Source organism: Moschus berezovskii, chromosome 11 (assembly GCF_049115385.1).
Source record: "Moschus berezovskii isolate FMDL1 chromosome 11, NW_MosBer_1.0, whole genome shotgun sequence".
NCBI classification, from domain to species: Eukaryota; Metazoa; Chordata; class Mammalia; order Artiodactyla; family Moschidae; genus Moschus; species Moschus berezovskii.
This window is the reverse complement of record NC_142470.1, coordinates 96,314,063-96,341,041: the sequence shown is the minus strand read 5'-3', so window position 1 is coordinate 96,341,041 and position 26,979 is coordinate 96,314,063. Positions and strand designations below refer to the sequence as shown.

The 26,979-nt window shown below is 39.2% G+C and overlaps 1 protein-coding gene across 4 annotated transcripts in view; it reads left to right on the top strand.

The window, feature by feature from the left end:
• The window catches only part of EXOC6B (exocyst complex component 6B), a 762,215-nt gene that overhangs the window by 574,488 nt on the left and 160,748 nt on the right, over window positions 1-26,979 (top strand). For all 4 annotated transcript variants that reach the window (XM_088841568.1, XM_055400057.2, XM_055400058.2 and 1 more), the window contains one exon: window positions 19,781-19,854. In XM_088841568.1, the coding sequence (XP_088697694.1) occupies window positions 19,781-19,854 (74 nt within the window). The remainder of the gene's footprint in view (window positions 1-19,780; window positions 19,855-26,979) is intronic.

Here is a 26,979-nt window from a genome sequence, read left to right as displayed (position 1 = left end):
CCAAACAGAAGGCTTCACTGCCACTTAAAGGGCCATGTCACTTCTCTCTGACTATGGATGATGGACCCTGTACCCTCTGGAAGGACTTTTCTCAGATATGGATCAGTGAGTAGTGCCCAGTCAGCAGTTATTTTGTTTTATGGGCTGAAGTTCCTTGAATTCCAGGAGATAAGGCAGTCATTGTCTCTGTGAGCCAGACACCTAGTCATTTGATAGTAGGTGCTGCCAACCTGAGCAGTGAAGGCAGGCAACCTGCTCTTCCTCATCATGGCTAACATGCCATCCTTGTCAAGAAAATGGAGATGGATCATGCTGCTCTAACCTTGTTATGCATCACTGTCAAGCGCTGCTGTTGGCTTCCAGACATTGGCCAACAGAGACGAAATTCTTTTTTTCTGGTAGCAAGTGTGACCTTGAATTGTTTGTGAGCATTTAAGTGATGAGGAAGTACAAAGGGCCTGCTACGTGAAGAATCATACTACTCAATTAAGCTTTTTTATCTGTGGCAAACCTAATACTCTAAATTCTGTTTGGCTGTTTGGTAAATGTGGTACTTATTCCAGCTCTAAATAAGGACAGGGACTGATTCCCCTTTGAAATCATTTAGATTTTTCTTCCCAGCTTTATTTCAAGGGATATTTGGAGGGAAGAAGATAGAGGTGGTAGGAGAAAATTAACTTAAATCAGCTGGTAGCTTCCAGAAGTCCATTTTCCTGCTGTATGATTTTGAAAAGAAGAGGACCAGATACTTTTCAAAGTGATATTCCAAACTTGGTGCTCCTTCCTTCTTTTTCTGCATTTTCTATTTTAGCTGTTTCAGATTTCATTACTTATTTTTTCTCAACTTTGACACCTTCTGCACTTTGGAAGTTTCAGAGACTGGAAAGATTAAGAAATGCCATTTCAAAAAAGTAGAAATTTAAAAATATATTGTGGTTATTGCTGTTTTCCTGTTACTTAACCCTGGTTCCAGACCCAATAAAACAGATTTTTCTTAAAGTTGAAAGAGTATGTTATTATAGCAATTTCATAATCTCCGAAGACTTTTTACTATTTCTCTATTAGAAACTTTAAAAACAATTATTTAAAAATTTTCACGAGCCCTCATAATTTGCTTGAAAACACCCAGAAACATTTTCATGGAGAAATGAGCCCACTGAAACAACAATGTTTCTTAATCATTGCAAACCAGAGACCTCACCTCACCATGAGCACCAGAGCAATGTTTGGCTGAGGCTTCCCAGGTGACTCAGTGGTAAGGAACCTGCCCGCCAATGTAGGAAACGGAGATCAGCAGGTTCAATCCCTCAGTCGGGAAGATCTCCTGGAGGAGAAAATAGCAACCCACTCCAGTATTCTTGCTAGGATAATCCCATGGACAGAGGAGCCTGGTGGGCTACAGTCCATGGGGTTGCCAAGAATCGGACATGACTGAGCCACCGAGCTTGACAGTGTATGTACCGCTGGCCATCTCTTTTTCCTATATCAACTAGCTACAAACATCACCTCAGGTGAAGAGTTATTTCTTCAGCACCGCTTCCTCATTCCATCAAGCCATTTGCACCTCCCTTTTATTCAGTTCAGTTCAGTTCAGTCGCTCAGTCGTGTCCGACTCTCCGCGACCCCATGAATCACAGCACGCCAGGCCTCCCTGTCCATCACCAACTCCCGGAGTTCACTCAAACTCATGTTCACAGAGTCGGTGATGCCATCCAGCCATCTAATTCTCAGTCGTCCCCTTCTCCTTGCGCCCCCAACCCTTCCCAGCATCAGAGTCTTTTCCAGTGAGGCTAAAATCCTAATATTTGTACTAAACCAGACTCTCCCAAGAACATCTGATGCATTTACTGTTCTTGTCTCCAAGTGATTACACTGAGACATTGTGTACATTTTCTTTGACCCTTACTTCATGTCTTTGGGGTTGAGGCCAGTAAACTATTTATTTTAATTAGGCCATTTTATAGGGTGTAAACCAGGAAATCATATTAAATACAATGTATATTTTAAAATTATTTTAATTGTTGAAAATTGACAGACTTGGGCCCACAAAAAATGCCTGTAACATTCTTGTCCACCTCCTGCCTTTAGGTGGAACAGCACCATATACATCTCGAAAAGTTGATCAAAGTCCTAATTTTTATGAAACATTTTAAAAGAAAAACTTTCATTCTTTTCCATTATCACCTGCTGTAACATTTCAAGAGTTAACAGATTCCGATTTGAGTTCTAATTTGAGTTCTGAGTTGATTTTAATTAAAACATCTATCTGATGTAGTTTTAGTATTAGAAATTTTAGAAATGTATCCTTTCTCTCTTTCTCTGTTTTATGTGTGTATGAGAGAGTGGCACCACACAATTCCCTTAGCATTCCCAATTTCTTTTTTCTAAGATTGGAATTTAGCAAATATGAGTAAAATGTCACTACCAACACTTCCACTTAGGAAAGCTGAAGTTTTCAGAAACTAGTGAGACAATGTATAGCATTTTTAAAGTTTTACCTATAATGTTCTGTAATAGTAGCTGATCTATATTTTGCTTCTGTTTTCTACTCTTTTCCTGGGAGGAGAAAGTAGTATATATTAGGGTCACTGGTGGGATAATGTACATCTACCAGTGCATTGGATGGGTGAACTGAGGCCTGTGTCTTTGTCTTTGTTTGATCACTAAGTAGCTGTGAATTTGAACAGCATACTTAATCTCTTGCAAAACCTTTTTACCCATTTGTTATATGTGAGTGATTTGGACTAGGATATCCCATTGGACAACATGGCTAGGAATTAGCCATTCAAGTAGGATGAGGTAGCTTGGGAATTGTGTTCTGATAAAGGAAAGTTTTTGTATCAATTCTGAGAGGAAATAAAGAATATGGCATATTAGGGAAATAAAGCTAGTTCATTTGACTAGAAAATATAGTGAAATGAACTCGGGTATCCAGAAGGAAACCTGGAAATATAATTGTTATTATTGGAGCCAAAGCAGATTTTAGAGAGCACACTTTTCGTGGAAGTAGATGATAGACCAGATTGCTAGGAGTTGAGAAATGAAGACAAAGAAATTGAATCAGTGCTTGTAAAAGACTCTCAGAAATTGACATTGAAAGAGAGGAGAGAAAAGATTGTTTATTTCATTGCCTCCATTAAGCCTGATAATTGGGACTGTTTAATTGCAAATAACAGCAAATATTTTGTATAATGTAGCCAAGAATAAAAGAAAAATAACTCTTAAAATTATTTTGTTGGTATCAGTAAAATTTCCCTAGTAATCTTTCTCTTCTTTCTCTGCTCGCTCTTCTTTCTTCCTGAATGATGTGCCTTTCTGAAGAAATTCAAGTCTCCTCAGTTTTTCACCAAATCCCAGCAGTCAGGCAGGCATAAGGGCCTGCCATTCCCTCTGGCTCACAGAATCTCTTTGTCAGCTGTCTGCCTGTCAATGAATGGAAACAAGGTGTAGCATCAGCTCCTGCCCAGACAATTAACCAGGGAAAAGAATGAAGTTCTGTACTCTCCTTAAGAAAAGCATTTTGAGGGCTTTTAAACATTTTAAAGACAGGAGTGCTTTTAATACTTGAGATGTTCATTTGTCTCCTATACTTCCTAGTTGTTAGGATATTCCTTTCAAAGCACCAGTTTATCATGGAAAGAAGTTGCTTGTGTACCTGAAGGAACACTTGCTTCCATTTCCTTTTTTTTCCAACTGACTTAAATTCTCTTAAAACACTAATCTCCCCCTCTCTTACCAGTGCCTCCAAGTTAAAGAGCCTAACACCTCTGGAGTTCCTGTTGTGTCTGCCTTCAAGTCTTTGGTCATAACCACCAGCTTAAGGTCTCAGGTTTCACTGACAGAGATTCTCTTCTTCACCTTCTTTTGTTTTTGTTTGCTTGGTTGTTTGTTTTAGGGGAAAAAAAGAAAAGGGAAAACACACCTCAAACTAAGCTCTTAGTGGCAATGTTTTTATTCTTTAGTAAGATAGATCCTAAGTGTAGATCTTGACCTCTGAAAATAAATTCATTAGTCTGTATAACTGTAACGGCAGACCAGTATTTATGTTCATAGTGATCTAATGCAAACATTTAGTGTGGAGGTGGATCATTGTTTTAATACTTAACATTATAATTTCATTTGAGGAGGTGGAATTCTCAACGAATCCTTGAACAATTATATGAAGCAAAGCTAGAGAGCGTAGAAAATGTTATCGTTCTCTGAGAAAGATATGTGGAACTTTTTATTTTGCCATGTCAAAAATAATCTCTTGTAATGAACACTAACTTTAATGCAATATCTTTAAGTTTTTTGATTTATTGAAGAAGTGGCCATGTAGGCAAAAAAAAAAAGTATATCATTATTTTATTATGTTTCCAGTAAATTTCATATTTGTTATGCTGGGGCATATCTGGCTATAAACTCGATATTAAAATGGACCCAATATCAGTTGTATTGTTCATGATCTGAGTTGAAACTTGTGTTCCAGCAGCAGTTCTCCAGCACCAACTGAGTGAGTGAGTGAATCGCTCAGTCGTGTCCGACTCTGCGACCCCGTGGACTCTACAGTCCATGCAATTCTCCAGGCCAGAATACTGGAGTGGGCAGCTGTTCCCTTCTCCAGGGGATCTTCCCAACCCAGGGATCAGACCCAGGTCTCCCACACTGCAGGTGGATTCTTTACCAACTGAGCCACCAGGGAATCCCAGCAACAACTGGGTGTTCTACAATTCAATCCAGTGCTAACAGTAACTACCTGGAGTTAGTACAGATTCTGCAAATTAAGGGTTTAGTCCCACAAGACTGCCCCTCTACAGATGTCAGCCACAAGCCTCAGGTGTCCTCAAGCCACCCCCACTTCTTTATAGCTGATACAGATTTTGGGGGCTTCCCTGGAGGCTCAGAGGGTAAAGCGTCTGCCAGCAATGCAGGAGGCCCTGGTTCGATCCCTGGGTTGGGAAGGTCCCCTGGAGAAGGAAATGGCAACCCACTCCAGTACTCTTGCCTGGAAAACCTCACGGATGAAGGAGCCCGGTAGGCTGCAGTCCATGGGGTCGCAAAGAATCAGCCACGACTGAGCAACTTCACTTCATTTTCACTTTCACAGATACTGCGCTCACCACATGCCCTTTCAGTTCAGTTGTTGTTTTCAGTTGCTCAGTCATGTCTAACGCTTTGGGACCCCATGGACTGCAGCATGCCAGCCTTCCCTGTCCTTGACTGTCTCCTGGAGTTTGCTCAAATTCATGTCCGTTGAGTCAGTGATGCTATCTACCCACCTCATCCTCGCTGTCCTCTTCTTTTGTCTTCAGTCTTTCCCAGCATCAAGGTCTTTTCCAGTGAGTTGCCTGTTCACATCAGGTGGCCAAAGTATTGGAGCTTCAACTTTAGCATCAGTCCTTCCAGTGAATATTCAGGGTTGATTTCCTTTAGGATTGACTGGTTTGATCTCCTTCTTCCGCACCACAATTCAAAAGCATCAGTTCTTCGGCCCTCAGCTTTCTTTATGTTCCAGCTCTCACATCTGTACATTCAGTTCAGTAATTCACTGCAAAAACTCACATAACTCACCAAAAATGCTGTACTTATGATTACAGTTTTGTTATAAAGGCTATAACTCAGAAACAACTAGGTGGAAGAGATATACAGGACAGGATCCTGGGGAGGAGGGTGGCAAAACAGAATTTCCATGTCCTGTCCATAAGGAATCAGGCGCGTCAACCTTCTAGCACATCAGCCTGTTCACCAAATCAGGAAGATCCACTGAGCTTCCGTGCACAGAGTTTTTATATGAGGGTTTTATTATGTAGTGAAGTGAGTCATTCAGTTGTGTCCAGCTCTTTGTGACCCTGTAGACTGTAGTCTGCCAATTAATTAATTAGTTCCTAGCCAAGGAATTTTCCAGGCAAGAATACTGGAGTAGGTAGCTGTTCCCTTCTCCAGGGGGTCTTCCCAACCCAGGGATAGAACCCAAGTCTCCACACTGCAGATGGATTCTTTACCATCTGAGCCACCAGGGAAGCCTGAAGCATGATTGAATAAATAACTTGCTACATGATTGAAATCGACCACCATCCCTTCTCCTCTCTGGGGATTGGGGGGTGGGGCTGAAAGTGTCAACCCTCTGATCACAGGCTTGGTCATTCTGGCTTGTGCAGTCCCTGCCTTAAAACTACTTAAGGGCCCTCAGGAGTCAACTTCTCAGCATAAACTTAGGTATGATCAAAATGATTCAATTACGAATTGCTCAGGAGCTTTCCTGTTGCTCAGGACTTTTGGAAGATATAAAACTTGTCAGGAGCTAGGACCAAAGACCAGGTATATTCCTTGTTATGTAATAGGCCTCAAGAGTATATTTGATTCAGTCCCATAGCTTTAAGCAAGTGAAATATTTTTTGCCTTCATTTTACAGAGGAGACATCTGGCACTAAAAACTTATATGATAGGCCCAAGGTCACATAAGTAAAATCTAGAAATGTTGGAATCCCAGTTACCTTAGCTAATGATATATCCATTTTCTGTGAACACCAATCAATGTAGACTGAGACTCAGTTTTCCTAGCAAATTGTGAGACTATCCACAAAACTTATACCAAAGAAACATTATTGGCTTTCAGTTTAGAAAGAATTACAATTAACTTAAAAAAAAGTCTAGCTCTTTTAACTTAGGAAACATCCTATGTGGAACCTACCTTAATCATTTCTTTTGGCGTTTCTGGTACCTTTGTATGGTGCACCTCTACCCTGTTCCAGAGCACTGACAGTGTCCTGATACTTTTCCGTTGAATGAGTCAGCATTTGTTTTGTGTTGTGGACTTACAAAACATTTTGCAGTTATAAGTCAGGATTGTTACTGTCATCACTTGCTGGGGGACCTGAGAGTCAAAGAGCTTTGTCTGGAAACATACACTGTGCAACTATCAGCTTTTTAAATATACCTTAATCGTTCCAAAATGATTTGAGACTACTTTCAGTAGGAAAAGTTGAAAAAATTAGTAAATTAGATATTCAGTTCAGTTCAGTTCAGTTCAGTCGCTCAGTCGTGTCCGACTCTCCGCGACCCCATGAATCACAGCACGCCAGGCCTCCCTGTCCATCACCAACTCCCGGAGTACACTCAAACTTTAAGAAAAGAAAATGAGATGACGAGAAGAAAGGAAAGAATACTAGCATAAGAATTAATAGAGAGGTACTGTAAAAATTTATTGACAGACATAATGAAGAATATACAAAGTGTATAGCTGCCTCAGAGGGTGGCATATTTTTAAAATATGAGCTGAAGAGAAGCCATTGTGTAGTACCAGGAACATTTGTTTCAATCCTAATTTCATAGTCAGTGTAGAAACAATTCATATTTCTGTGAATTTGGAGGGCGTTCTTTCCTTGTCATTTCAGAGTCTGAAATCATTCTTTGCACATTTCATTTTAGCTTTCATTCTTTACAGTCAACATCATTTGAAGCTGTGCTGTCCAAAACTATGGTTACATCCATAAGTGGCTATTAGAGCATTTGACACACAGCTCAAATATGAGTTGTACTCTAAGTGAAGAATACATCCTGGATTTCGAAAAAAACCTCATGAATAATTTTTAAATGCTAATTTTATGTTGAAATTAAAATATTTTAGATATATTAAGTAAAATAAGATGCTATTATTAATTTTTAATTGATTTTTATTTTCTTAAGTGTATCTACTAAAAATTCTAAAATTACACATGTAGCTCTTGTTTCTATTTGGACAGTGCTTTTCTAGAGAATTTTTCACCATTATGTTAAATGCCGGCAGAATCCTTCTCAATGTAAAATTTCAGATGAACTTAATTCTGTCTTGTGTCCATACAACAAAATGATCCATACTGAACAAACACATGGATAAGATTAAGTCCTTGAAAGCATAGTAAAAATATCAAGGATATAAAGTTACTACTTTAGAACACCAGTCTTTCTCATCTCTCAGGAAACCCACGCCTTTCATGGCAGGTTCTCAGCTTTCTTTAAGATTATGCACAGAAGCACTGCTGTTTGCTAATTGGCAGAGGCTTCTTTTCACTATAGTATTAAAAAATCGATTATGAAATTGGCCTTTATTTTGCAAAATTGCAAAACTTCAGAGGAAAATTGTGATTTTTACACAGATCTATATATTTTTATGACTTATTGAAATGAAAAAGATATACAAACATATATATGCATATATATAAAAGGAACATGTAAAGTAAATATTTGCTTTCAGACGTTATAAGTCAGGGATGCATATTGAAATAATAGAGGGATTAGGTTTTAACTGGTTTACCAGCTTACTTTTTTTGGTTTTAATTTTTTCATCTGTAAAAGTGCTCAGCAATTACAAATGCTCCTTTCAGCTTTAGGATTCTTGGTTGTAAACTCAAGTCCTAGGACATTTTGTGCTATGTTTTTGGCATTTATGTAATATTAAGGGAACATCCAATGCCATGTGGCATGACATTGTTCTGCCACTTGTTATGGGTCTTGGCTGTTCTTAACCTTCTTCCTCTGCAATGCAAAAGACACTCTGTTTAATTTGGTGAATACATCTAATGTGTTCTTACCCACCATTTAGAATACTATTTCCTTAAACAAAGAACACGACCTTATTTCTATAGAAGCACCCAGTGGCACCTGGACTCCATGACATGGTAGGAATTTATGTCATCTCCTACTTTTAAATCTTGAATAAAATTATTTTCTAGTTTGCTTTGCTAGAAATCAGCCAATCAATTTCATTAAACTGTTTACAGATTCTTCTATGTTAGAGATGTTAGTAAGGCATAAAAATCAACTTCTCCAATTTCCTAGGTTTATTCCACGTAGGACAGCTGTCTCCAGGGGAATGTGTTCTGTCATTGACACCAGTCTCTGCCAGTATCTGAACCCTCATTTCCTTTCAGTGGTACAGTATAAGGGACAGACACATGGAGACTGATTGGCTTATTACTCAGCAGCATCATGAACATTCCTTCATGCTTTTCTCTCTTACAGTGGATTAATTGCTTATTAATTAAAACCTATGTTTATATGTCCTAGTTTTCAATTGTCTTTTAAAGCAAAAGGAGCTAGGAGAAATAAACTTTGAAAACAACTTATAAATCTATTTAGAGTGCTGCTTTGGCATTTGCTATCAGACTCTGTTGTTATCGGTTTTAACTGTATTTCTCACACAGAAACTCAGAATAGGTTAGATTGTACTTTACTCTGCCCTTCTTAAGGCAGAAGGTCTAGGGAGTTTAAAATATATGAAAGCGAAGAAAAATTTATATCACAGGATTATACTCTATGTAATTAAAGGTGACTTTTTTTATGATCACATGTTCATACAAACACTTGTAAAGTATAGTCAGCTGAATCTTCAAGGACTTTTCCCTCCCCACTCCCACCCCCACCCCCAGTCCTCCCTTCCTTTATCTGTCTCCTTGATAGCTCTCTCATTTGTACTTACTTCCTTATGTTCTGGCCTCCCTTTCTCTGACCATGAGGGCCTTGAGTGGAGTCCCTGTGGAGTCCATCAACTCTTCTTTGTAATTAGCTTAGTGGAACCACTGTGAAGTGATGCAAGAAGGCTTTAACTTCCCCAGAGCTACACTTCATAGTCTAGCACACTCCTTATCTGTTACCCCAGGGACCCAGATACCAGGAAACCGTTATATTAATACAGCAACAGCAGCTCTTATTTGTTTTAATCCCATAAAAACTGCATGTGACCTGACCTGATCTCAGGATATAAACAAGTACCCAACATAGTTTGAGCTCTAGAATACTGATTTTCCTTTCTCACCTGACAGTTTGGCCAAAAACAAAAACCCTAATCTGTTCAGTGGAGGCTGGTGATGCTATCTTGTCCACTGTCTAACTTGGAACTTCACTGAAAGCAATAGTATATTATGCTAACCAGGAATTTCTGGTTAAAATCTTGCCCACTGCCTTTTCAATTTTCTCTTATTTGAACAAATTAGCTTTTCCTCTAAGAATTGCTATTTTACCTACTTCCCAGATATTGTACTAGTTTTGATTTTTTAAAATAAATTTTACCTTGCTCATCTTCCTTTGAAAATTATTCTTGTTTTATGGACAATTTGCAAAGATTCAGAAGAATTTCTTTTATATTCTGTTTCCCATAACTTGCTTTTGGTAAGTTCTCAAATGTCCTGTCTGGATATACAGATTACAGGCTAAGGCAGCCTTTTTTTGGTGGGGGGAGCTATGTTTTATTTGGTGACCTTGTTGTTCAGTCTTTAAGTTGTGTCCGACTCTTTGCAGCCCCATGGATTGCAGCACACCAGGCTTCCCTGCCCCTCTCTCTTGGAGTCTGTCCAAACTCATGTCCATTGAGTTGGTGACGCTATCTAACCATCTCATCCTTTGCCACCTCCTTCTCCTTTTGCCTTCAGTCTTTCTAAGCATCAGGGGCTTTTCCAGTGAATCAGCTCTTCGTATCAAGTGGCCAAAGTGTTGGAGCTTCAGCTTCAGCATCAGTCCTTCCAATGAATATTCAGGGTTGATTCCTTTAGGATTGACTGGTTTGATCTCTTAGCAGTCCAAGGGTCTCTCAAGAAAACTATCTAGCACCACAGTTTGAAAGCATCAGTTCTTCAGTGCTCAGCTTTCTTTATGATCCAACTCTCACATCTGTACACAACTACTGGAAAAATCATAGCTTTGACTACTGAGAACTAAAGCCTGGGAGACACCTCTCAGATAAAATTGTTCAAAAAAGGTAAGGGAGGAGCCTGAATATCTAGGTATTTTTGCTGAAAAAAAATAAAGCACAGAGTCAAACATCAATAGATTACAGCTAATCACAGAAGGCTGCTGCTGCTGCTGCTGCTGCTGCTAAGTCGCTTCAGTCGTGTCCGAATCTGTGCGACCCCATAGACGTTAGCCCAACAGGCTCCCCCTTACCTGGGATTTTCCAGGCAAGAACACAGGAGTGGGTTGCCATTTCCTCCTCCAATGCATGAAAGTGAAAAGTGAAAGTGAAGTCGCTAAGTTGTGTCTGACTCTTATCAACCCCATGGACTGCAGCCCACCAGGTTCCTCTGTCCATGGGATTTTCCAGGCAAGAGTACTGGAGTGGGTTGCCATTGCCTTCTCCGAATCACAGAAGGCAGACATCTCAAATTAATGATTTTGGTTCTTGTCTATAGATGGAAAGATGCAAAAGTCTGACTCATAGAATTTATTCCTTTGATATGTTTCTTAACTATCTTGGACCAGTATCCTGTTTTTCTCCATCCAGAAATCCCTTCAGGGCATACTGTCTAGGGTAGCCGCAGTGGTTGATGGCTTGATGGTGGACAACATGTGATTTTTACCAGAATGGCAGGCAACATTTTTTTATCCATATTGATGTTAAAACAGAAGTGCTGTATCCTGGGAACCCTTCAGGCAAGAGGAGGGAAAAAAAGGAGACATATAAGTTAAGCTTTTCCAGGTCCCCACCAGCCAACTTCACCTATAATCACTTAAGGTTTAACCTTTCTGAGTTTAATTCACTTTCCTTTACTCTCTCAAGGCCTTGAACTCTGAAAAACTACAATACTGTTCTCTGGCTATAAGGCAGTCATTTTGATCCCTCAAAGCCTCTTCTAACTGTGACTCTCCCATTTTTTGTAATTAGGAATCTATGCTTTTTTTAAAATTAGGGTTCTATGCTCTTTATCAAATGTATATTTTGTTTTCCTCAGTGAAATGTGAATGTACCAAGTAATTTTAAAGTTTATTTAAACATTTTTTTCCTCCCCTCTCTAAGTGGTTCAGTTCAGTTCAGTTCAGTCGCTCAGTCCTGACCGACTCTTTGTGACACCATGAATCACAGCACGCCAGGACTCCCTGTCCATCACCAACTCCCGGAGTTCACTCAAACTCATGTCCATTGAGTCGGTGATGCCATCCAGCCATCTCATTCTCTTTCGTCCCCTTCTCCTCCCGCCCCCAATCCTTCCCAGCATCAGAGTCTTTTCCAGTGAGTCAAATCTTCGCATGAGGTGGCCAAAGTATTGGAGTTTCAGCTTTAGCATCAGTCCCTCCAATGAACACCCAGGATTGATCTCCTTTAGAATGGACTGGTTGGATCTCCTTGCAGTCCAAGGGACTCTCAAGGGTCTTCTCTAGCACCACAGTTCAAAAGCATCAATACTTCAACGATCAGCTTTCTTCAGTCCAACTCTCACATCCATACATGACCACGGGAAAAACTATAGCCTTGAGTAGACGGACCTTGGTTGGCAAAGTAATGTCTCTGCTTTTTAATATACTATCTAGGTTGCTCATAACTTTCCTTCCAAGGAGTAAGCGTCTTTTAATTTCATGGCTGCAATCAGCATCTGCAGTGATTTTGGGACCCAAAAAATAAAGTCTGACACTGTTTCCACTGTTTCACCATCTATTTGCCATGAAGTGATGGGGCCAGATGCCATGATCTTTATTTTCTGAATGTTGAGCTTCAAGCCAACTTTTTCACTCTCCTCTTTCACTTTCATCAAGAGGCTTTTGAGTTCCTCTTCACTTTCTTCCATAAGGGTAGTGTCATCTGCATATCTGAGGTTATTGATATTTCTCCCGGCAATCTTGATTCCAGCTTGTGCTTCTCCCAGCCCAACATTCCTTATGATGTACTCTGCATATAAGTTAAATAAGCAGGGTGACAATGTACAACCTTGATGTCCTCCTTTTCCTATTTGGAACCAGTCTGTTGTTCCATGTCCAGTTCTGACTGTTGCTTCCTGACCTGCATACAGGTTTCTCAAGAGGCAGGTCAGGTGGTCTGGGATTCCCATCTCTTTCAGAATGTTCCACAGTTTATTGTGATCTACACAGTCAAAGGCTTTGGCATAGTCAATGAAACAGAAATAGATAACTCTCTTGCTTTCTCCATGATCCAGCGGGTGTTAGCAATTTGATCTCTGGTTCCTCTGCCTTTTGTAAAACCAGCTTGAACATCTGGAAGTTCACGGTTCATGTATTGCTGAAGCCTGGCTTGGAGAATTTTGAGCATGACTTTACTAGCGTGTGAGATGAGTGCAATTGTGCGGTAGTTTGAGCATTCTTTGGCATTGCCTCTCTTTGGGATTGGAATGAAGACTGACCTTTTCCAGTCCTGTGGCCACTGCTGAGTTTTCCAAATTTGCTGGCATATTGAGTGCAGCCCTTTCACAGCATCATCTTTCAGGATTTGAAATAGCTCAATTGGAATTGCATCACCTTCACTAGCTTTGTTCATAGTGATGCTCTCTAAGGCCCACTTGACTTCACATTCCAAGATGTCTGGCTCCAGGTGAGTGAGCATGCCATCGTGATTATCTTGGTTGTGAAATTATTTTTTGTACAGTTCTTCTGTGTATTCTTGCCACCTCTTCTTAATATCTTCTGCTTCTGTTAGGTCCATACCATTTCTGTCCTTTATCAAGTCCATCTTTGCATGAAATGTTCCCTTGATGTCTCTAATTTTCTTGAAGAGATCTCTTGTCTTTCCTATTCTGTTGTTTTCCTCTATTTCTTTGCATTGATCACTGAGGAAGGCTTTCTTATGTCTCCTTGCTATTCTTTGAAGCTCTGCGTTCAGATGCTTATATCTTTCCTTTTCTCCTTTGCTTTTCGCCTCTCTTCTTTTCACAGCTATTTGTAAGGCCTCCCCAGTCAGCCATTTTGCTTTTTTGCATTTCTTTTCCATGGGGATGGTCTTGGTCCCTGTCTCCTGTACAATGTCATGAACCTCCATCCAGAGTTCATCAGGCACTCTATCTATCAGATCTAGTCCCTTAAATCTATTTCCCACTTCCACTGTATAATCATAAGGGATTTGATTTAGGTCATATCTGAATGGTCTAGTGGTTTTCCCTACTTTGTTTAAGTCTGAATTTCGCAATAAGGAGTTCATGATCTGAGCCACAGTCAGCTCCTGATCTTGTTTTTGCTAACTGTATAGTGCTTCTCCATCTTTGGCTGCAAAGAATATAATCAATCTGATTTCGGTGTTGACCATCTGGTGATGTCCATGTGTAGAGTCTTCTCTTGTGTTGTTGGAAGAGGGTGTGTGCTATGACCAGTGCATTCTCTTGGCAAAACTCTATTAGCCTTTGCCCTGCTTCATTTCGTGCTCCAAGGCCAAATTTGCCTGTTACTCCAGGTGTTTCTTGACTTCCCACTTTTGCATTCCAGTCCCCTATAATGAAAAGGACATCTTTTTTGGGTGTTAGTTCTAAAAGGTCTTGTAGGTCTTCATAGAACCGTTCAACTTCGGCTTCTTCAGCATTACTGGTTGGGGCATAGGCTTGGATTACTGTAATATTGAATGGTTTGCCTTGGAAACGAACAGAGATCGTTCTGTCATTTTTAAGATTGCATCCAAGTACTACATTTCAGACTCTCTTGTTAAGAGTCCATGATGGCTGCTCCATTTCTTCTAAGGGATTCCTGCCCACAGTAGTAGATATAATGGTCATCTGAGTTAAATTCACCCATTCCAGTCCATTTTAGTTCACTGATTCCTATAACGTCTATGTTCACTCTTTCCATCTCCTGTTTGACCACTTCCAATTTGCCTTGATTCATGGACCTAACATTCCAAGTTCCTATGCAATATTGCTCTTTACAGCATCGGAGCTTGCTTGTATCACCAGTCACATCCACAACTGGGTATTTGTTTTGCTTTGAGTCCATCCCTTCATTCTTTCTGGAGTTATTTCTCTGCTGACCTCCAGTAGCATTCTGGGCACCTACCGACCTGGGGAATTCCTCATTCAATATCCTATCATTTTGCCTTTTGATACTGTTCATGGGGTTCTCAAGGCAAGTATACTGAAGTGGTTTGCCATTCCCTTCTCCAGTGGACCACATTCTGTCAGACCTCTCCACCATGACCCGTCCATCTTGGGTGGCCCCACATGGTATGGCTTAGTTTCATTGAGTTAGACAGGGCTGTGGTCCATATGATCAGATCAGCTAGTTTTCTGTGATTATGATTTCACTGTGTCTGTCCTCTGATGCCCCTTCCCAATACCTACCGTCTTATTTGTGTTTCTCTTATGTTGATCGTGGGATATCTCTTCACAGCTGCCCCAGGAAAGCGCAGCTGCTGCACCTTACCTTGGACAAGGGTTAGCTCCTCTTGGCCTCGCTTCTGCATGTGGTCATTTGCGCTGGCGCCGGCGTCTCTCGCGTCTGTCTCTAAGTGGTAGTTCATTTTAAGGAAAGCCTTCAAGAAGTTTAGAAAGCATTGTGAAATTAGTTGAATTCCTCTATTTTTTACTTTGGTAATTTTTTATTTCAGTAAAATATGAAGGTTATTAGAACTGTAAACCTGTTGGATATTTTTGAGAAATTATTATTGATTTAAAAATATTGTCACACCTCATAAATTTAAGTGTGTATGAGAATGTGAAGAAATGTTGGATATTTGTTAAGTAAAAGTGAGAGGTGTTTGTGTGTGATTTTCTTTCCATGTTTATACCTTCACTTAACAATATGCCTTCTTTCCTATAATTTTGTATACCTCCCTTTAATTTTTTAATGAAATATTTATTTCATTAAAGTATTTTTCATACTTACAATTTGGATTTGAGAATCAGGCTCTGATAGCAGTTTCAACTCTTGAGAAATCGTACTGTGATCAGGGGCAGTGAAAAGGAACTGGGTAAGCCAAGCTTTCAAAAGGATGGCTTGGTACTGGCCAGAAACGCCAGTAACCTGAACAAGTTTTTCAAGAGGAAGCTTTCTTGCCAGCCTCATTGGAACCTTGATTCAGTCCCCAGATAACATAAGATAGTCAAAGGTAGGATTTGGTTCTCTATGAAGGGGAGCAAGCACCTTGATATTCTTGTGGGGCGGGCGCCACTCTGCAGAACTCCAGCCTTGGGGAACTCTGGCACTGGCTTAAGCCTCTTAGAGGCTGAAAACCTCCTACAGATCTTGGAATGCAGAGACAAACCCAGAAAGAGGCTTCTTCACTGTCCCCCATACACCCGTTGGTTCTACTTGGCCACTAGTACAGACGTACTCCTTTTTATTCATGATTATGAAGGAAAGCGTCTGTGTGTTCATAGAGTCAATTTGTATGTTTCAACGGACTGGGAGCTTCTTGTACCCATCGCATGTGTAGTTGGTCTCTCTATTAAGCAACCTCTGAGAAGATGGGTGTGCAAATCAATCCCAACTGCCTGTAATGCTAAATCTTGAACAGGTTATAGCTCTTGTTACTAGAGAAAATAGCACTGAATAGTTTGGGGATGTATGTGTTCTTCTGTTTCCTTTTCTCTGATTATAAAAGTGGTCTGTACTCATTTTTAAAGTTTATAAAATGTAAAGGAGAATAAAATCCCGTGTAATCTCTCTCTCTTTAACAGCCTCAGTTAACATTATGAAATGAATGCTTACTGTCATGTGTTTTACTGTTGAAGATAGATACAAGTTTTAATTTAAAAATGTTCATACTTTCTTATGCTATTAACATTTTTCATATATGTAAAAAATTGACTCTACAGGAACCGTCATGTTTTAAAGGAAATATTGAGTCACAAAATTATAGGAGATCTGCTTAATTTATTTATTGATTTTCTAAAATAATACCAGTGAAAATTCCTGTGCTGTGGCTAATACACTAGTAATTAGTCATATCAGCCTCCTTTAAGTGAATCACTTAAATATTTGCCTATAAATTTCAATACCAGCTCACTAACTTACAACTGAACGGGAGCTGAATTTTTTCTAATGTTTTGTCCTGGGTATAAAACAGTGTTTCTTTACATTTGTTTGGTCACCCACCCTCTGAGAATTCAGTAAAAGATACCCACCTTCTTCACAGGGAAACGCATATTCCCACAAAATACTAATTATAGTGATAATCAATTATGATATGCCAGGCACTCTGCCAATTGCTTTACATGTTATTTCATTTAACCCTCATAGCAGCAGTATAAGGAATACACTGCCACTCTCATTTTTGAGATAAAGATATTGAACCTTTTAGGAGATTAAGTCGTTTGCACATATCCATAGAGCTAGAAAGTAGAACTCAAACTCTGATTTTTAAAACCCCAGAGCCCACCCCCTCAATCACTGTGCAACTCATTTTAGGAAGCTCATCTATTCCTAAAGCCTACTTATTGATACTCACGTTAAGGACACCTTACTATTGCAATCCAAAAAGTTTCATTGGCAGTAAAGAATATGTGTAATTAATTGATCCTGTTTTTTCTCTAAAGTAAAGTATAGGTATTTGTTGGACATCTACTATTTTGAACACTTTGCTGTGTTCTGTGATATGGTCCTTACCCCTAAGAATTTTACTGTCTACACAAAAGGATAAGAATTACATTCATAAAATAATGAGAAAATATAAATATGAAGTTGAATATATAGTATTTAATATTTCTATAAGCTATGCAAGAAAATTAATCTCTTCACTTTGTTGCACCTGATGCAGTTGTCATTCTCTGATTTATAAAATTAAAATCAAATCTAAAAGGCCACTGTGTCCTCTGGGAACCTAGAAAATTGAGTGTGTCATAAAATGATATCTATAAAGTGTGACTGATTAAATATGTATCAGATCCAGATACCTGAGTGGTTTCATCAGCATCATGTCAGCCCCAGGGAGCATGCCCAATAACAAGATTCAAGAATGTGTAGCCAGCTCTCAAGCATTCAACCCATGTATCACAGGGCAGTCCTGTTGAACTGAACATGTGTAGGTCAGCAGAACACCTTGATAGTTGCTGCATCCTGACTTGTGGGGTTCCTACTGATAGAGAGTTCAGTACTTCAAATGATGCAGCATAAGGCGTATGTCATATGGGAGCAACAGTGATAATCTATCAACCTTGGATGAAATTGTCAGACATAGGAAGCTTATTTAAGCTGACCGTCTGACCATCAAGGCTGTCAAAAAGAGTGACTGTGGCTATGACTCAAAGAGCTGCTTTCTATAGGAGCGTAGTATGAGAAAGTTGTCCATGTGATAGAGCAGCTGTTGTATACAAGGTTATCACAGATGATTGCTATTGAAAGATATGAAGGATGGATTATTTAAGCTTTTATTTACATGGCTCTCATCATGTATTTGTACAGTTTTAGAACTTTACTCTTTTAAAACTTTAATTATTTGGGCTATACATATGATGGAATTAATTTATAAATGGCATATAAATTTTCTTTCCAAAGTAAATAGAAACTTAGTGTGCTATCATTCTATATAGTTTATCTCCTTCCATTTGAGTTATTTTTATTTGAAATCTCTAAAATAAGACTGTTTTGTGAAAACTCCAGGATAAGAATTTTTTTTAATTTCACATTTGTGCTCTATATAATTAGTTTAATAAATTGGTTTAAATTTTATTTCATGTAGTGTTTTTATATTCCCTGCAACTTAACTTGCTAACATTATTTTTTAAAGTAGGGCAAGGAATTTATGAAAACCCATTAGACATTTCCTAGATGGAAAATATTTTTAAAGAACAGGAATACCTGTCATTGTTCATAAATCATCATTTGAAGCTATCCAGTTACTAGTTGTTCGGAGGAATTTTCCAGACATATATGCAAATATCTTGGTAGATTTTATTTAATTACAAAAGAAAATATGATACCAACTTCCTGTAATTTCTTAAATTCATTCCTGGAGAAAAATAAAATCAAAAGGAAAACATCCCTTTTCATATTTATTTTGAGCAGATATTTGAGTTGTTTTTGAGGTAAACAGTAGATTGATGTTAAATGTTTATCGTACTTTGTTTGACTTCACAGAGAGAATTCAAGGGATAGTAACTGTACAACTTTTGAATTTTCTCTGTGTCTGTTTTGTCTGTATATAGGGGCTTAAACAAGACCTTTCGATTTCATAATAAGCAGGGCTTAGGGACAATAAAACTTGACATTCTTAACTGTTAACTAGTATATTTCCCTATAGTCCTGTGTAGTTACCTTCTTCTTAATGATGTAGAAGCCAGAGTCATAAACTAAGCTTGTACCCAAAGCGCTGTTGTAAATTGCAAATAGCATTCATGTGTCTCTTTGACCTAAAGACTCAATTGGAGTAGAGGAAGAGAAAAATAATTTTTAAGAGTGAAATAGAAGTAGAAATCAAGAACAAAGAATACACTAGGAGAATGGACATATACAAATATTTCCTAAGTTTTTGCAGTGATATTTATGTCGATGGGTTTTTTCATATCTGCAATACTCTTTTACTGACGAGCCAAGCACTGGATTGGGGAAGCCTTTGCTGCTGGTGTGTGTGTTTGTGTGTCTGTGTGTGGGTTGGCAATAATGCACTCATGAGATAATACAAATAATCAGTGAGGGAATAATTAATGATGTGGCAGGGAATATTTTTTGATCAATGCTTAGGGAATGAGGTGACAGGCGTGAAATTAGAAAATTCCTTTAGCGATCTAAAATATAAATAGCTTTCGGAACTGAAAAGAGTTTCACAGCTGAAGATTTTATTGTGTTGAGAGGAAAAACTTTTTTCTCTCCCCCACTCCCTCCTCCTTTGCAAGTTGTTTGTCCATTCACAAAACAAATACTCTGAAGCCCAGCGCGGCTCATGGGAATAAATTTCAGGTCGAATTAGTACAGTTTCCTTGCTGTCAGGATGCTGGAATTAATGGTGTTTTGATGACACGAATTTTGAAGGGCAAACAAAGAAGCTGAAGGGAGAGAGACATGACTCCTTAGAAGCTTGGTCCTCCTCTCCCCCAGCCTCTCTTGTCTTCCCTGTCATCCGTCTGCCAATCTCCCTGTCCATGGTTAGTTAAAGGCGCTTTTTATCCTCTTTTCTTTCCCACAGAGTTTGCCAGATCCGGCCCGGTGCCTGGGTTCCAGGAGGACACGCTGCAGTTGGCCTTCATCGACTTGAGACAAGTAAGTCTTTGTGTTTTTGTTTTTTGTTTTTCTTTTAAGATGTGTGACTGAAGACCATCAGGTCTTAAGGAAAGGGAGAGGGGAGGGGCATTGGCATTGGCGATTCACACTGGAGACCTAAGGGCTTTTCCCTGTGTTTGAGGCCACCTCTTTTATTCGGCTATCTGGGATCCTTAGCTATGGTGGAGTTAAAGGTTTTGTGGATGGAAGGAAAGGGAGGAGGTGGAAGGAGGGCCCCAGAATGTAGCGGGACTCAAGTGACCCTCAAGTGATGTGACCCATTGTGCTATAGTTGGCTTTTGCAGACACAGCAGAAAAGATAACTCGGCAAACTGATGCTAAGCAGGTGCAGACTGCCTGCTTAGAGAACTTCTGTTTGCAGATAATGACAGCAGTAACAGTTAATAAAAATGAAATATTTTACATTTTGGATTGTTGGTTTGGTTTGTTGACTTTTTTTTTCTGTTCCCTTAAGTCTTCTCATCCCCACCTTTGTAGAATGTGGTCAGCCTTGAGTAACTGAGTGGTCATTTTAGATGATTGGTAAAGGCCCTGACCAGTCGTGATAACCTGGCAGGTAACCCTACAAAAGTAGTGTGATGAAAGCTGGTACTTAGGTATACCTGAGGTTTACAAGCCCATCAGACAGAGTCATTCTATAGAACTGTTGCTTGTGGATTGAAAAGGGTGGGTTGGTGGGTCTTGGTAGATTTGGTACAGAGGAGCAGTATGGGTGGGGGCCGAAAGAGGGAGAAAGTTAACTAGGCTCTGTCATCTCTTCACTCTGAAGATGGATGGGGTTGGATAGAAAGTGTGAATGAAGTAAGAATCAATGACTGATGCTTCTCTCCTATTAAAACAATCTTTTTTTTTTGTCTGTTTTTAAAAGGGTGCTGGCTTTGTTTCTCCTGCCATAATGATGCAGTGCCTCTTGTTTTCAGAGCTGACAAAGTTTGCATTCTGAGAACTTTTAGATGCCCAGGGTATTTCTTAAAGCTGTAGGACCCCTTGTATTGGTAGTCTCCTTACCACTGTGACTCGATTCATGCTAGAACAGCTTTTAACCCATAATGGATGGCCTGAGCTACCCCTGAATCCTTGTGGATGGGTAGTGTAATCTGTCATCTGATGACAATTCTGGAAAGCCCTGTTAAACAGAAAACAGAAAATTGTGTCTCTATAGACCCGCCAAAGTTTGAGGATTCAGGCCGCGTCCCAGAAACGTGTGTCAACTTAATATTTAGGAGTTGAGGTGGGGGTTCTCTTAAACATAAAGGCTTTCTCAGGATGGTCCCAAATGGAGCTGAGTATCTCTTTCCACCCTTTAGACCTTCCACCTGTGAATTCAGCAACTCAACTGAGGCGTTCAGGTTTTAACCCCTTGACTGATGTTAAGGCTGAAGGGTTGGGATTTTGCTTTGGAGTTTTGTGGTATGGTATCTGTTTGAATATCCCCACACTGTTTCCTCTCAGAGACTTCTGAGCCAATTGGCTTTTCTTGGAAAGCAGAAATTGGATTTCATTGGAAAAACACATCCAAGGAAAAAATTTTCTCTTCTCACTGTTCATGAAAAGGAATTGTGGTCATTCTTTCAAGTTTGTGTTTTTGGTCCCTATGGAAAGTAACTAGTGTTAACAGAAAATGTTAGCTAAAGGAGTAAGTTAGAAAGCACAGCTAAAATAAGGTGGATCTGAGCCGGGATGAATGCTGAAATACTTGTGAGTTCTCAGTGAGCACTGTTGTTTATGCTTAAGTTCCTATTTTCTATTACATTTTTGTTCTCAGAGTTCCTTGCATGAAATTTTTAGTAGTAGAAAAAACTCTAAAACTCACTGAATCATGAGATTATGCCTCTTCCTATTGAATCTATCACTTAATTTCTATTTATGTCTGTCTCTATTAAGGCAGCTTAAATTCTTCTTATATCATATGAAGAACTTCCCTAGCTCATTATTAGCCGGCCTCAGGTAGGTTAAATCAGTGTGACAAAAACGACTTTTCCCCATCCCATGCTGAAAATGTATATCTTTTTGTAGTTCATCTCAGTCATTGTCATAAATTAATTAAAGTGAGCATTGTTTTTAAAGGGAGCAGCTTATGAACTATAAGAGATGTTCAAATTATAAATAGAAAGCATGGAAGTATGTTTTCAAATAAGACATGATTCAGTTCAGTTCAGTTCAGTCGCTCAGTCGTGTCCGACTCTTTGCGACCCCATGAATCACAGCTGCTGCTGCTGCTGCTAAGTCACTTCAGTCGTGTCCGACTCGGTGCGACCCCATAGATGGCAGCTGACCAGGCTCCGCCGTCCCTGGGATTCTCCAGGCAAGAACACTGGAGTGGGTTGCCATTTCCTTCTCCAATGTGTGAAAGTGAAAAGTGAAAGTGAAGTCGCTCAGTCGTGTCCGACTAGTAGCGACCCCACGGACTGCAGTCCACCAGGCTCCTCTGTCCATGGGATTTTCTAGGCAAGAGTACTGGAGTGGCTTGCCATTGCCTTCTCCGTGAATCACAGCTGCTGCTGCTGCTAAGTCACTTCAGTCGTGTCCGACTCTGTGTGACCCCATAGATGGAAGCCCACCGGGGTCCCCCGTCCCTGGGATTCTCCAGGCAAGAACACTGGAGTGGGTTGCCATTTCCTTCTCCAGTGTGTGAAAGTGAAAAGTGAAAGTGAAATCGCTCAGTCGTGTCCAACCGTTAGCGACCCCACGGACTGCAGCCTACCAGGCTCCTCCATCCATGGGATTTTCTAGGCAAGAGTACTGGAGTGGCTTAATATATGTCCTTTTGCCTGTACTCTTTGGAATCCTAAAATAGAGTTATAGAATTTGGGGGCTACGCTGGGTGCCAATCTTAAAAGTCATGTAAATATATCCTGATTTATGGAGCTTCCATCTGCTAGTAATTGAATCTTTTTCACACATGACATTGTTACCCATTCTATATCTAGTTCTTATGTGCTTGATTTTATACACCACAGCTGAAGGTTTTGCTCTCTTTGGACTGTGTTTTCCTTTTAAGACACTTTATTAACAAACCAGATTTTAATCATTAAATCATTATTTAATAATTAGTCATTTAATTATTTAGCCTGTCTAAACCTTTAATGTCTTGACTAAGTTATCCACCTTACTACTTGATTTGACCATTATGTTCCTTATAAGTCAAAGATAGCAGCATTGATCAGAAATGGCTGAAGTTAAAGAAAGAAGTTAAAGTTAAAGCATGTTATAGGATACATATATGCACCCATGGAAAGGGGGGATTTGTGCCTGTTCAGTGCATCAGGGAAGTTCTTTTACTGTCATTGAGTTTATTTTGCTCACTGGTTTATGAATATATTCATGCTGATCATGCTTTTCATGTCCTTTTGCTTTAAAGTGTTTCAGACTATCAACTGAATGATAATTTTGAAAATATTCAAAACATAGAATATTTGATGAAATTGTCTCTGTACAGACTATAATAGCAGAGTGTCATTTGAAAGCCACAGAATTTTATTAGGAAGCAAATTAGATGTGATAGCAAAGCTATTTATCCTTTCTGAGCCATCCTGTCTACTCTGATTTTTCTACTTCTTAAGGAAAAAAGTGAAATGACATTCTGAATACACAGGATTTCATGACATTTTACATTTGTAAAGCACTTCAGAATTAAAGCATATTTACATGCATAAGTCATTTGTCAGGTTTCTGGGTTTAGAAAACCAGGTGTTAATGGGAATTAGTACAAATCAAAATCTTCTCCTTTTACACTTTTTATTTTCTGTATTCCTAAGCTCATGAAAGTAGGATTGCAGTACAATTTCACATTCATGTATCAAATGTGTGCTATTTCTATTAAAATCCAAAATTTGGATTAATCCTAAATATTGAGAAGGTCAGCTTAAGGGCTCACTTATTAACTGTCTTGAAGTAGCAGTTATATTCTAGGTACTAACAGTTGCTGTCCCTTAATGGTTCATAACTGAGAGTAGCAACACAAGGCCACTAGCAGATCCTCAGTAGTTATTTGATTCTCAAGCAGTACTATGGTTGGTATTTTCTTCTGTTGTTGAACTTTAAGTAAATAATGCCAACAAACACCAGAATTTGAACTCTAGTTGATTTTCATTTCAGTCTATCAAACTCTGAGTGCCTACTATGAACAAATTACAACTTAGGTGTTGTGGGAATACACAGTGGATATGATACACTCTAATAGCAAAGAGGTCAACAGCAAATACTTGATTCTAATATAAGGCACACTATGAGTAATTATTTCATTGGAAGGCTAAAACCATTATGTATGTTTCAGTTATTTCAACAGCTTTTGCTGCATGACAGATCACCCCACAACATATTGGCTTAAAACAGGAATCATTTATTTAGTTCAAGTTTGTACAGACTGGATAGGTTCAGCTGAGCTTATCAGACTTTGAGATGAGCTAATAGAGTGGCTGCAGACTGCCTGATCCAGGATGCCTTAGCTAAGCTGACTCTTCTCTGCTCCTTATGATTTCTCTCTAACCAACAGCCCAAGCCAGGCTTCTTCACATGGCATCCTGGCAGGGTTCCGGGAAAGCAAGAGGAAATGTGAAAACCTCTTGAGGCCTACTTGAAATATCACTTCTTTGGCATTCTGTTGGCTAGAACTGGTCACAGATAGGGCCAGCCCAAACTCAAGGAATAGGGAAATAGATTCCAACTTACAGTCTAGTTGGAATATGACTTTTATATAATGATGCAAAGTAAACAATGCAAATCAGGAGCAAGATTGAATCTCTGCGTACCAAAAAAGGCCATGAGGTCTTTGTAGGCCTGAGCAGTATAAAATTTTTCATGGAAAAGGTGGAGAATTAAACCAAGAGGAGAGTTAAATCAAGAATAGCTTAATTTAAGTATTGTTTCGAAAAATTTGTGTGCATATGTATGTATATGTCTGTGTGTTTGTTATTAACCAGGATCTAACTGTCTTTCTGCCTTTAAGTATTAAGCTTATCTCTTTAAATGCCATTTTCTTAATTTCTCTTCTTTATTCTTTGCTTTTACTTTTCAGCTTCTTCTTGGACCTCTTTTTTTATGTTCCGTATCTCCTCATCAAATGCTGTTTATTACAAGCCACCCTGAAACATTTCACATTTCTGTTATTCCATTCATTATGAGAGTCTTAATTTCCCCTGATAATTATTACATTATTTATTTAATTTTTAGCTGTTCACCTTCCATGTCTGACCAATAGGGAAAGGCTTGAATGTGTTCTTTAGCAATGTCACGTTATTTTCTGTTCTTAGGCATCAACGGTTATTTACTTCCAGTATACTTCAGTTTTATAAAGCTGAATGAATTAGGTTGTGACATTGCATCAGATCTCCTGAATGGAGCTTGTTGGCAACGACTCTTAAACAGCAAAGCCATCCCAAGATATCTGTGGCTTTTTTTAGATTGAGTTGGTGACATTCCCTCTAGGCCAGTTATTCTCCAATTTCTAAACCTTCTGTCTAAAGTAAACACAGTGCATTTCCATTGCAGGCACTTAACATGCCTTAAAAACAACTATAGGACCTAAGAGAAATAGTTGTAAATTTCTTTGGCGATATTGAACAAATTCTAGTATTACACCTGTTAGAGATATATAGGCAAAATCAAAAAGTTAGCCAGCATCAGGTAGGGAAACCTGAGAACCACTCAAGAATCTTACTGTATAGGACTGCCCCGTTTATTTCCCCTCCTATCTTGATCCTGTTCAATAAAATTTTGTCTTTTTATTAAATTTCCTTTCTTTTTTGTCAAAAATTTTATGTCAAAAATTCAAAAGTTTAATGAAAAGTATTCCCAATAAGAGGAATATGTCCCCTTTGCTTGACTGCTGTTGGCTCTTATGGAAAAAATCCTAACTTTACTTAATAATCACTTACATTTTAGCCTCAGTAGAATATACATTTATATTAAAAACAAAAAGTGCTTTTGTTTAATATGGCATGTATCAAAATGATATTTAATAGAATTTTTTAAATATTATTTCACCCTAACCAGACTAAACAACCCTTAACTAGGTGATTACATAGGAGGCTAGGGTAGGGGGTAGGCATGAAAGGCCTCAAGGATCAGTCTTCGTCACTGATCATTTCTTCCAGTATTAAACTGGAAGAAAGCCATCTCCCACATGTACTTCTTAATAGGCAGGGGTGGTAGCCTGTAGTTTTCCCTTGTATTTACTGAGCAATTGTCAGTAAGTGATGGTAAAGAAGGGAGCTGTGAGTGTAGATAGTAGGGGAAAGTTTTTATGAAAGGATATTCTTGGTGGAGGAAAGTAGAGACCATGGTCTATTAACCCTCTGTATTGAAGTGTGTGGATCAGTAATGTTGTCCGTAGAAATACTCTGAAAGTGAAAATGAAATCACTCAGTCATGTCTGACTCTTTGTGACCCCATGGACTGTAGCCTACCAGGCTCCTCTGTCCATGGGATTTTCCCGGCAAGAATACTGGAGTGGGTTGATATTTCCTTCTCCAGGAGATCTTCCTGACCCAGGTATTGAACCTGGGTCTCCCACGTTGTAGGCAGACACTTTACCGTCTGAGCCACCAGGGAAGATATACTCTCCAGGTGCTCAATTGAAATAGTTTGTGGGTATTTAATAATGACATATAAAACTGGGAGTCATTTTCATCAGAGTTATTAATCAAACAGTTTGATAACCCATGAAATTGGAAGATGTCATTTCTATAACTGATGTGAATGGTGGGGTTGGAAGAAATGAGTTAAGTCATTAATTGAATTACCTAGGAAAAGATTATCTGCACAACCAATATGATAGCATATGTAACCTATCCCTTGGACAGTAGGGAGATCAAAGCAGTATGTCCTAAATTTAGTAAATCCTAAAGGAAATTACAGTCCAAGCTGATCGCTGAAGAATTGATGCTTTTGAACTGTGGTCTTGGAGAAGACTCTTGAGAGTCCCTTGGACTGCCAGGGGATCCAACCAGTCCATTCTAAAGGAGATCAGTCCTGGGTGTTCATTGGAAGGACTGATGTTGAAGTTGAAACTCCAATACTTTGGCCACCTCATGCGAAGAGTTGACTCACTGGAAAAGACTCTGATTCTGGGAGGGATTGAGGGCAGGAGGAGAAGGGGACGAC